The sequence below is a fragment of the Oncorhynchus gorbuscha genome, linkage group LG24 (genome assembly GCF_021184085.1).
Source record: "Oncorhynchus gorbuscha isolate QuinsamMale2020 ecotype Even-year linkage group LG24, OgorEven_v1.0, whole genome shotgun sequence".
NCBI classification, from domain to species: domain Eukaryota; kingdom Metazoa; phylum Chordata; class Actinopteri; order Salmoniformes; family Salmonidae; genus Oncorhynchus; species Oncorhynchus gorbuscha.
The window spans coordinates 56,619,778-56,631,935 of NC_060196.1; the positions used below are offsets into that span (position 1 = coordinate 56,619,778).

At 43.7% G+C, this 12,158-nt stretch overlaps 1 protein-coding gene across 1 annotated transcript in view; it reads left to right on the forward strand.

The window, feature by feature from the left end:
* Window positions 1–12,158, forward strand: part of LOC124012274 (MAP7 domain-containing protein 1-like) — a 92,200-nt gene that overhangs the window by 43,719 nt on the left and 36,323 nt on the right. Inside the window, exons 6-9 of the mRNA XM_046325739.1 lie at window positions 642–662; window positions 4,942–5,105; window positions 5,922–6,030; window positions 8,645–8,749. Of these exons, the coding sequence (XP_046181695.1) occupies window positions 642–662; window positions 4,942–5,105; window positions 5,922–6,030; window positions 8,645–8,749 (399 nt within the window). The remainder of the gene's footprint in view (window positions 1–641; window positions 663–4,941; window positions 5,106–5,921; window positions 6,031–8,644; window positions 8,750–12,158) is intronic.

A 12,158-nucleotide genomic window follows, 5' to 3' on the forward strand; every position in this document is an offset into this window, starting at 1 on the left:
CATGAGGGTTCTGTCATGGGGGTTCTGTCATGAGGGTTCTGTCATGAGGGTTCTGTCATGAGGGTTCTGTCATGAGGGTTCTGTCATGGGGGTTCTGTCATGGGGGTTCTGCCATGAGGGTTCTGTCATGAGGGTTCTGTCATGAGGGTTCTGTCATGAGGGTTCTGTCATGGGGTTCTGTCATGAGGGTTCTGTCATGAGGGTTCTGTCATGAGGGTTCTGTCATGAGGGTTCTGTCATGGGGTTCTGTCATGGGGTTCTGTTCTGTCATGAGGGTTCTGTCATGAGGGTTCTGTCATGGGGGTTCTGTCATGGGGGTTCTGTCATGGGGGTTCTGTCATGGGGTTCTGTCATGAGGGTTCTGTCATGGTTCTGTCATGGGGGTTCTGTCATGGTTCTGTCATGGGGGTTCTGTCATGGGGGTTCTGTCATGGGGGTTCTGTCATGGGAGTTCTGCCATGAGGGTTCTGTCATGAGGGTTCTGTCATGAGGGTTCTGCCATGAGGGTTCTGTCATGAGGGTTCTGTCATGGGGGTTCTGTCATGAGGGTTCTGTCATGGGGGTTCTGCCATGTTTTTTTTCCTTTCTAATGATTGATGGATATTGATTATTGCTGTTGTCTTCTCATTTTGCTGCTTCAGAACAGCAAACTCAGCTGCAAGGTAAGGAGGCTACTCTACACGGCTCTGTTTAAGATCAGCGTTGGTAACATCAGTTGTTATCAGCAACAGTCATGCTTTTCTCCACATCTCCACCTTGTGGTTGGGATGCAATGTATTTTTTATTTCTGTCTGCTTCTGAACAGTCTTTTCCTTTCTCGTTCATCAATCAGTTTTGTTGCTTTCTGGATGTTGACCTGTTGTTGTCCACTGGGAACCTTTACAACATCCTGTTTGTCTCTGAGAAGAAGAATGATCAGATAGTTCAGTTATACGAGTCCCTCATCATGTTTTCTCTTTCCTGTCTTCATTGTGTGGAGATTTGCCTTTCCTGTCCATTATACGTGTCTGCATGTGTACTTTCATTTTGTTGGATCATTGTAATGTCTTTCCAGGATAGATTTTTCTTGACTTTAAATGTTTTCAGGGTCTATTTTTATGTCAAGGTATTGTGTGATCTTATTATCAACTCAGAGACACTTAGTACACTATAATTTCCCCACAGCCTCATTCCATAGCATTGGCTCAAGCCCCTTGTTTGTACACGCCAGGGTAGTGGGTTCAATTCCCGGGACCACCCATACGTAGAATGTATGCACACATGACTGTAAGTCGCTTTGGATAAAAGCGTCTGCTAAATGGCATATATTATTATTATTACACTAAACCCAAAGCCTGTGCAATCCATCCAATCCAAGGTATTCTGTGAGCTTGTTTTCAACTCTACATACAGTACATCGGATCCCTTAACGACCCCCGTCCCCCTCCGATCCCCCCCCTTCCGGATCCCCCCCTCCGCCTCCCACTCCCTGTATGCTGAGCCGTCCCATAGTCCCCCTGGGGCGAGGCGTGAAAAATGTGTAGTCATTACTGTGAACTGACCCGCCGGGCCTCTCAGACAGATTAGATGTAATTACTCATTTCATTAGATTCATTATAATCGCCATGCCAACGGAATCATTTCGGAAGCCAACCAATGGAAGAAGCCTTTGCTTTACCCTATGGGCCCTGATCAAAAGTAGTGCACTATATAGTGAATAGGGTGTCATTAGCCATAGGACTCTGGTCAAAAGTAGTGCACTATATAGTGAATAGGGTGTCATTTGGAACAATCTCTCTGTCTGTCCAGATGTAAGATATGAATCTCATATGGACTACAGACTGCAAATGTTTAGATCTCACTTCATCAAGCATTTATGGTTGGATGTACTACAGTATGTATACTGTATGTTTATGGTTGGATGTACTACAGTATGTATACTGTGTTTATGGTTGGATGTACTACAGTATGTATACTGTATGTTTATGGTTGGATATACTACAGTATGTATACTGTGTGTTTATGGTTGGATGTACTACAGTATGTATACTGTATGTTTATGGTTGGATGTACTACAGTATGTATACTGTATGTTTATGGTTGGATGTACTACAGTATGTATACTGTATGTTTATGGTTGGATGTACTACAGTATGTATACTGTATGTTTATGGTTGGATATACTACAGTATGTATACTGTATGTTTATGGTTGGATATACTACAGTATGTATACTGTATGTTTATGGTTGGATGTACTACAGTATGTATACTGTATGTTTATGGTTGGATGTACTACAGTATGTATACTGTACTGATGATGACATGCTGAGAATAAAGGAACACGTGATTATCATCCGTACTCATCCGTTGAACCACATATGAGAGAGAACACACTGTACATTAAACCATGGGGCTGTTATGTAAAGGCCATTGTATATGAAGCTGTAGTAATGCCATTACAATATGAAAGTGCATGCACTCCATGTATTTAGCCAATGTATTTCTGCCAATCAGATGTACTGAAAAATGAATCTAATAAGATGTTATTCCACGATGGAGACATGGAGAAAGTGTTGTCTTTGTGGATGGGGGTGCAGACAGACCAGAGGATGGGGGTGCAGACAGACTAGAGTATTCTACCTCATTTCCCTCCATTCAACACTGAGCTTCATCCAAAAACCCCTCTTCACACGTATCCTGCCCCTCACCATGCTCGTCTTTAACAACACATGTGTATTGGAAGTAGGTCCACATGCAGAGGACTGCAAAACAGGAAATGCCACTCTGAGATACAGAACACATGTGTCTACCTCAGGGGAGGCCCAATGAGCTGAGAGGACACAGCTGGTGCACAGCATGCTGGGAGTTTAAACAAAGCAGTATCATTGTATTTTAATTGTGGCTGTCAGAAATGAGACGCAGACTGTGGAGTGAAACTCAGTATCTGCTAGAGGGCACTAATAAAACACAGTGGGACACTACTTCTACTGCTACTATTGCTGTCTACTACTACTACTACTACTACTATTGCTGTCTACTACTACTACTACTATTACTACTACTACAACTACTACTTCTGTCTACTACTACTACTACTACTACTACTACTACTACTACTACTATTGCTGTCTTCTACTACTACTACTACTATTACTACTACTACAACTACTACTTCTGTCTACTACTACTACTACTACTACTACTACTACTATTGCTGTCTACTACTACTACTACTACTACTATTGCTGTCTACTACTACTACTACTACTATTGCTGTCTCCTACTACTACTACTACTACTACTACTACTATTGCTGTCTACTACTACTACTACTACTACTATTGCTGTCTACTACTACTACTACTACTATTGCTGTCTCCTACTACTACTACTACTACTACTACTACTATTGCTGTCTACTACTACTACTACTACTACTATTGCTGTCTACTACTACTACTACTACTATTGCTGTCTACTACTACTACTACTACTATTGCTGTCTCCTACTACTACTACTACTATTGCTGTCTACTACTACTACTACTACTATTGCTGTCTCCTACTACTACTACTACTATTGCTGTCTACTACTACTACTACTACTACTACTACTACTACTACTACTACTACTACTACTACTACTCCTATTGCTGTCTCCTACTACTACTACTACTACTATTGCTGTCTACTACTACTACTACTACTATTGCTGTCTACTACTACTACTACTACTACTACTATTGCTGTCTACTACTACTACTACTACTATTGCTGTCTACTACTACTACTACTACTATTGCTGTCTCCTACTACTACTACTACTACTACTACTACTACTACTATTTGCTGTCTCCTACTACTACTACTACTACTACTACTACTACTATTGCTGTCTATTACTACTACTACTACTACTACTACTACTACTACTACTACTACTACTACTACTACTACTATTGCTGTCTCCTACTACTACTACTACTACTACTACTACTACTATTGCTGTCTACTACTACTACTACTACTATTGCTGTCTACTACTACTACTACTACTACTACTATTGCTGTCTACTACTACTACTACTACTATTGCTGTCTACTACTACTACTACTACTATTGCTGTCTCCTACTACTACTACTACTACTACTACTACTACTACTACTACTATTGCTGTCTCCTCCTACTACTACTACTACTACTACTACTACTATTGCTGTCTACTACTACTACTACTACTACTACTACTACTACTACTACTACTACTACTACTACTACTACTACTACTATTGCTGTCTCCTACTACTACTACTACTACTACTACTATTGCTGTCTACTACTACTACTACTACTACTACTATTGCTGTCTCCTACTACTACTACTACTACTACTACTACTACTACTATTGCTGTCTACTACTACTACTACTACTACTACTATTGCTGTCTCCTACTACTACTACTACTACTACTGCTACTACTACTACTACTATTGCTGTCTACTACTACTACTACTACTACTACTACTACTACTACTACTACTACTACTACTACTACTATTGCTGTCTTCTACTACTACTACTACTACTACTACTACTACTACTACTACTACTACTACTACTACTACTATTGCTGTCTCCTACTACTACTACTACTATTGCTGTCTCCTACTACTACTACTACTACTACTACTACTACTACTACTACTACTACTACTACTATTGCTGTCTTCTACTACTACTACTACTACTACTACTACTACTACTACTACTACTACTACTACTATTGCTGTCTCTACTACTACTACTACTATTGCTGTCTCCTACTACTACTACTACTATTGCTGTCTCCTACTACTACTACTACTACTACTACTCCCATTAAAATAAATGTTAAAAAATAATGTGAAATAAAAAAACATCTAAAAAACCCTGTACCCGTTGCCTCCCGTTGTCTAGCGACTAAGAAGGCCCAGTGGCTGGAGAAGGAGGCGAAGGCGAGGCGTCTGAGGGAGAGCCAGCTGGAGGAACGTAGGAGGAGGCTGGAGGACCAGAGACTGAAGCTTGAGAAACGCAGAGCCCTCCTGGAAGAGAAACAGAGGCAGAAACTAGAGAAGAACAAGGTGGGGACTGGAGGAGGGTCACCTTCAAGATATCTCTGTTGCTCAAGTGTTGTGTTCAGTTTTGTAGGTAGTTTTGTTACAGGCTAGGGGACAGCATACTGTACCTAAGTGTATATCTTTGCTAGGTAAAGCTCCGCCTTATATCAGCTTACTGGTCACCATAACAACACCCACCCGTAGCACTCACTCCAGCAGGTATATCTCACTGGTCACCATAACAACACCCACCCGTAGCACTCGCTCCAGCAGGTATATCTCACTGGTCATCCCCAACCAACAGCTTATTTGTCCGCCTTTCCTTCCAGTTCTCTGCTGCCAGTGACTGGAACGAACTGCAAAAATCTCCCAAAGTTGGAGACTTATATCTCCCTCACTAACTTTAAGCATCAGCTATCTGAGCAGCTTACCGATCGTTGCAGCTGTACACAGCCCATCCAACTACATTGGGGCAAAAAAGTATTTAGTCAGCCACCAATTGTGCAAGTTCTCCCACTTAAAAAGATGAGAGAGGCCTGTAATTTTCATCATATGTACACTTCAACTATGACAGACAAAATGAGAGACAAAATACAGAAAATCACATTGTAGGATTTTTTAAATGAATTTATTTGCAAATGATGGTGGAAAATAAGTATTTGGTCACTGTATCTAAGCATTTGCTGATTGCAAATATAGAAACTTAGCTTTTGCTTTGTGGGGACAAGGTCACAGGGTACATACACATAGTGGTTGGAGGTTGTAGAAACATTACACGTTGAGGTCCTCAGTAGCTGTTTGAGTTAGTCAAAGTTTTGTCTCCCTTTTACCCCGCCGCAGGAGCGCTACGAGGCGGCCATCAGGAAGTCAACCAAAAAGACTTGGGCTGAGATCCGTCAGCAGAGATGGTCCTGGGCTGGAGGCCTCAACCAGACCTCGCGCAGACAAAGTGAGCAGCACTGGAACCACATAGAACCTCATAGAACCACATATTACTACATAGACCCGAACCACCTAGGACCCCATGATGTCTCGTACAACTGCTCACACAGTTCCCTCATTGAGCAGCATAGAACAGGACAGAGACGTTCTAGACTAACTACTGTTGATTTACAGTGTCCTACAGTTAGGGTGTCGTAGGGGTGGGATTGTAATTTGGTTTAGGGGTGGTAGAGTTCTCATCTGAGCACTATTACAATAGCTAGATGAGTCATTATATAATTCATGTTTACTAACAATATGTTGCCTATGGGTAGACTAGATTTGTATTGATCCTTCTCATCTGAACTGTTTCTCTGACTCTAGATTCTAACTGTTCAGTAGAATCCAGATATAGGAGACAGAGGGGAATATGTGGAAGGTGTCAAATAAATGTTTCATTAGACTTGCTGTGTGAACTGCAAAGTGTTGAGTTTATCACAGAGCTGCGAGGAACATTCTCAGCGTTCAGTATGCCAACTGTCTCCTACAGTACACTATGCTGCTCAGTCCAACAATGACTCAAGCTTGTGAAAGGCAGGCCTTCTCTTGGATTGTGACGATGTCAGGACCCTTCTCTCCTCTCTGAAGTCTAAATAAGAATGTGTGTGTGTGTGTGTGTGTGTGTGTGTGTGTGTGTGTGTGTGTGTGTGTGTGTGTGTGTGTGTGTGTGTGTGTGTGTGTGTGTGTGTGTGTGTGTGTGTGTGTGTGTGTGTGTGTGTGTGTGTTTTTTTTTTGTTTGTTTGTGTTTGTTTGTTTCTTAGTCTTTGTAGTTCAAACTAAACAATCTATACCACTTGGTGTTCTCTAGAAAGATTTGTTTCTGGGGTTTAAACGCCATCTGTTTCTGGGGTTTAGATGCCATCTGTTTCTGGGGTTTAGATGCCATCTGTTTCTGGGGTTTAAACGCCATCTGTTTCTGGGGTTTAGATGCCATCTGTTTCTGGGGTTTAGATGCCATCTGTTTCTGGGGTTTAGATGCCATCTGTTTCTGGGGTTTAGATGCCATCTGTTTCTGGGGTTTAGATGCCATCTGTTTCTGGGGTTTAGACACCATCTGTTTCTGGGGTTTAGACACCATTTGTTTCTGGGGTTTAGACACCATCTGTTTCTGGGGTTTAGATGCCATCTGTTTCTGGGGTTTAGATGCCATCTGTTTCTGGGGTTTAGACACCATCTGTTTCTGGGGTTTAGATGCCATCTGTTTCTGGGGTTTAGACTGTTTCTGGGTTTAGATGCCATCTGTTTCTGGGGTTTAGATGCCATCTGTTTCTGGGGTTTAGACACCATCTGTTTCTGGGGTTTAGACACCATCTGTTTCTGGGGTTTAGATGCCATCTGTTTCTGGGGTTTAGACGCCATCTGTTTCTGGGGTTTAGATGCCATCTGTTTCTGGGGTTTAGATGCCATCTGTTTCTGGGGTTTAAACGCCATCTGTTTCTGGGGTTTAGATGCCATCTGTTTCTGGGGTTTAGATGCCATCTGTTTCTGGGGTTTAGATGCCATCTGTTTCTGGGGTTTAGACGCCATCTGTTTCTGGGGTTTAGATGCCATCTGTTTCTGGGGTTTAGATGCCATCTGTTTCTGGGGTTTAGACGCCATCTGTTTCTGGGGTTTAGATGCCATCTGTTTCTGGGGTTTAGACACCATCTGTTTCTGGGGTTTAGACACCATCTGTTTCTGGGGTTTAGATGCCATCTGTTTCTGGGGTTTAGACGCCATCTGTTTCTGGGGTTTAGATGCCATCTGTTTCTGGGGTTTAGACACCATCTGTTTCTGGGGTTTAGATGCCATCTGTTTCTGGGGTTTAGACACCATCTGTTTCTGGGGTTTAGATGCCATCTGTTTCTGGGGTTTAGACGCCATCTGTTTCTGGGGTTTAGACACCATCTGTTTCTGGGGTTTAGATGCCATCTGTTTCTGGGGTTTAGACGCCATCTGTTTCTGGGGTTTAGATGCCATCTGTTTCTGGGGTTTAGATGCCATCTGTTTCTGGGGTTTAGATGCCATCTGTTTCTGGGGTTTAAACACCATCTGTTTTTGGGGTTTTAGACGCCATTTGTTTCTGGGGTTCAGAGTGCCCTAAACTACAATGAATCAGTGAATCAATGAATCAGTAAATCAGTGAATGATGAGGTCCCACTCTGCTATAAGCTCTGTCAACTGCATGATCCAGACAGACAGACAGAGACAGACAGACAGACAGACAGACAGACAGACAGACAGACAGACAGACAGACAGACAGACAGACAGACAGACAGACAGACAGACAGACAGACAGACAGACAGACAGACATGGCTGTGAGACAGACAGACAGACAGACAGACAGACAGACAGACAGACAGACAGACAGACAGACAGACAGACAGACAGACAGACAGACAGACAGACAGACAGACAGACAGACAGACAGACAGACAGACAGACAGACAGACAGACAGACAGACAGACAGACAGACAGACAGACAGACAGACAGAGGGCGAGCTCATCGACACTAGGCCTACGTCTACAGTACATCCTTGGGTTCCCCACCCCGCCAGCCTTGTGAACAGTTGTTGTCTGTTGCGTTCTCTCTGGTGCAGGCAGATGTTCGGCCTCCACTGTCAACTTACCGAGACAGGTGGACCCTGTCATTAACAACAGGCTGTCCAAGTCCTCTGCAACCCTCTGGAACTCCCCCAACAGAAGTAAGGATGACCGACCCGCGTCAATGTCCACCAGGCCTTTATATCAGTCCCCCTCCTCCCCTCCTCCCCACTCCCTTCTCCTCTCAGATCCTCCTTACTACCTGGTTTTAGTTTTAACTGTGGCCTGGTGGCCTGCCTGCCTGCCTGTTGCCTGGTGACCAATCATTTCCTATCTTTACAACACTACATTACCCGTCTCACATCCCCGATCTCGTGTGCATCATGGTTTTGTTGATTAGTTGTTGTTGATTGATTTACCTTCTTCTCTCTGAATTTTTGATCAGACCAGACATCTATATTATTCCATATTTTGTGATCATTTTTTCCCTCTATTGGTGTGTATGGGTTTCTGTCACTTCAGTCATGCCACCCTTCTATTCCACACTCTTTGGTTGTCCTCCACTCTGCTGTTGGTCATAAGCTGTGCTGGATTGGAGGTGGTGGTGGTGGTGGTGGTGGTGGTAGAGGAGGTGGTGGTGGTGGTAGAGGAGGTGGTGGGGGTGGTAGAGGTGGTGGAGGTGTGGTGGAGGTGTGGTGGTGGTGGTGGTAGAGGTGTGGTGGAGGTGGAGGTGTGGTGGTGGTAGAGGTGTGGTGGTAGAAGTGGAGGTGGAGGTGTGGTGGTGGTAGAGGTGTGGTGGTAGAAGTGGAGGTGGAGGTGTGGTGGTGGTAGAGGTGTGGTGGTAGAGGAGGAGGTGGTGGTGGAGGTGGTGGCGGTGTGGTGGAGGTGGTGGTGGTGGTAGAGGTGGTGGTAGAGGAGGTGGTAGCGGTGTGGTGGTGGTGTGGTAGAGGTGGTGGTGGAGAGGAGGTGGTGGTGGAGAGGAGGTGGTGGTGGAGAGGAGGTGGTGGTGGTAGAGGTGGGGTGGTGTGGTAGAGGTGGTGGTAGAGGTGGTGGTAGAGGTGGTGGTGGCGGTGTGGTGGTGGTGGTAGAGGTGTGGTGGTAGAAGTGGTGGTGGAGGTGTGGTGGTGGTAGAGGTGGTGGTAGAGGAGGTGGTAGCGGTGTGGTGGAGGTGTGGTGGTGGTGGTAGAGGTGTGGAGGTGGTGGTGGTAGAGGTGGTGGTGGTAGAGGTGGTGGTGGTAGAGGTGGTGGTGGAGAGGAGGTGGGGTGGAGGTGGAGGTGTGGTGGAGGAGGTGGTAGAGGTGTGGTGATGGAGGTGGTAGAGGTGTGGTGGTAGAGGTGGTGGTGGAGAGGAGGTGGTGGTAGAGGTGGGGTGGAGGTGGAGGTGTGGTGATGGAGGTGGTAGAGGTGTGGTGATGGAGGTGGTAGAGATGTGGTGGTGGTGGTAGAGATGTGGTGGTAGAGGTGATAGAGGAGGTGGTAAAGGTGGTAGAGGTGTGGTGGTGGTGGTAGAGATGTGGTGGTGGTGGTAGAGATGTGGTGGTGGTGGTAGAGGTGGAGGTGGTGGTGGAGGTGTGGTGGTGGTGGAGGTGTGGTGGTGGTAGAGGTGTGGTGGTGGAGGTGTGGTAGAGTTGGTAGAGATGTGGTGGTTCGGTGCTGGTGGTGGTAGTAGAGGTGGTGGTGTGGTTCAGTGGTCATGATGGCATGGTGTGGTTCGGTGGTCATGATGGCATGGTGTGGTTCAGTGGTCATGATGGCATGGTGTGGTTCAGTGGTCATGATGGCATGGTGTGCTTCAGTGATGGTGGTGATGGGTATTGTAATGTGACTGTGGCTAATGTTTCATCTAATGCTAAGGATTCTCCATTTTGGTTTGGAAGAAGACCAGTGTAATATCAATGATCAGATAATGTAATGTAAATGGTCGAATAATGTAATGTCAATGGTCGGATAATGTAATGTAAATGGTCGAATAATGTAATGTCAATGTTCGGATAATGTAATATCAATGATCAGATAATGTAATGTAAATGGTCGAATAATGTAATGTCAATGGTCGGATAATGTAATATCAATGGTCGGATAATGTAATATCAATGATCAGATAATGTAATGTAAATGGTCGAATAATGTAATGTCAATGGTCGGATAATGTAATATCAATGGTCGGATAATGTAATATCAATGATCAGATAATGTAATGTAAATGGTCGAATAATGTAATGTCAATGGTCGGATAATGTAATGTAAATGGTCAGATAATGTAATGTAAATGGTCGGATAATGTAATGTAAATGGTCGGGTAATGTAAATGGTCGGATAATGTAATGTAAATGGTCAGATAATGTAATGTAAATGGTCGGATAATGTAATGTAAATGGTCGGGTAATGTAAATGGTCGGATAATGTAATGTAAATGGTCAGATAATGTAATGTAAATGGTCAAATAATGTAATGTCAATGGTCGGATAATGTAATGTAAATGGTCAGATAATGTAATGTCAATGGTCGAATAATGTAATGTCAATGGTCGGATAATGTAATGTCAATGATCAAATGTAATGTATATAGATAGTGTAATGTAGATAGATAGTGTAATGTAGATAGATAGTGTAATGTTAATGGTCAGATAGTATATTGTAAATGGTGTGGTGGTTCATTTCTTTACTATCAAATGAGGAGACACACTTATCACACAAGTCAGAGTTATACTTAAACTAAATCTTGGTTTAATTTTTAATTATTATTATTTTTTTTAACCTTTATTTAACCAGGCAAGTCAGTTAAGAACATATTCTTATTTTCAATGACGGCCTGGGAACAGTGGGTTAACTGCCTGTTCAGGGGCAGAACGACAGATTTGTACCTTGTCAGCTCGGGGGTTTGAACTCACAACCTTCCGGTTACTAGTCCAACGCTCTAACCACTAGGCTACGCTGCCGCCCCGGCAGAGAGTTTTGCAATAGCGATGGCTGGTCGACAAATCACCCTCAAATGATTCGTTGAGACAAAAGTACAAAGGTATTTTATAGCCAAGATACACCCCTTTCAACCTACATGACGAATAACAGATATATAGAATGGGTCACAGGGTTACGATTTGTATGAAAGATACCTATAATTCATAGCAGACAGTATCTGCTGTAAAAACACTCATCTTTGTCTACAGACCAGAGTCTGGCCCCGGGGTCATCTCTCCCTGGTACCATATAGAACAGAAGCATTAACTCATGTTCTGGAATGCTCTTCAGGTTTTATCACCCAAAAGACATCATCAATCTCCTGTCAGTGTTATCTCCCAGAGGCCCATCCTCAGTAGAACACACACACAATAGTTATACGAGAGGAGATCTTAGATGGAGGAGATCTTGGATGGAGGAGATCTTAGGTGGAGGAGATCTTAGGTGGATGAGATCTTAGGTAGAGGAGATCTTAGGTAGAGGAGATCTTAGATAGAGCAGATCTTAGGTAGAGGAGATCTTAGGTAGAGGAGATCTTAGGTGGAAGAGATCTTAGGTGGAAGAGATCTTAGGTGGAAGAGATCTTAGATATAGGAGATCTTAGGGAGAGGAG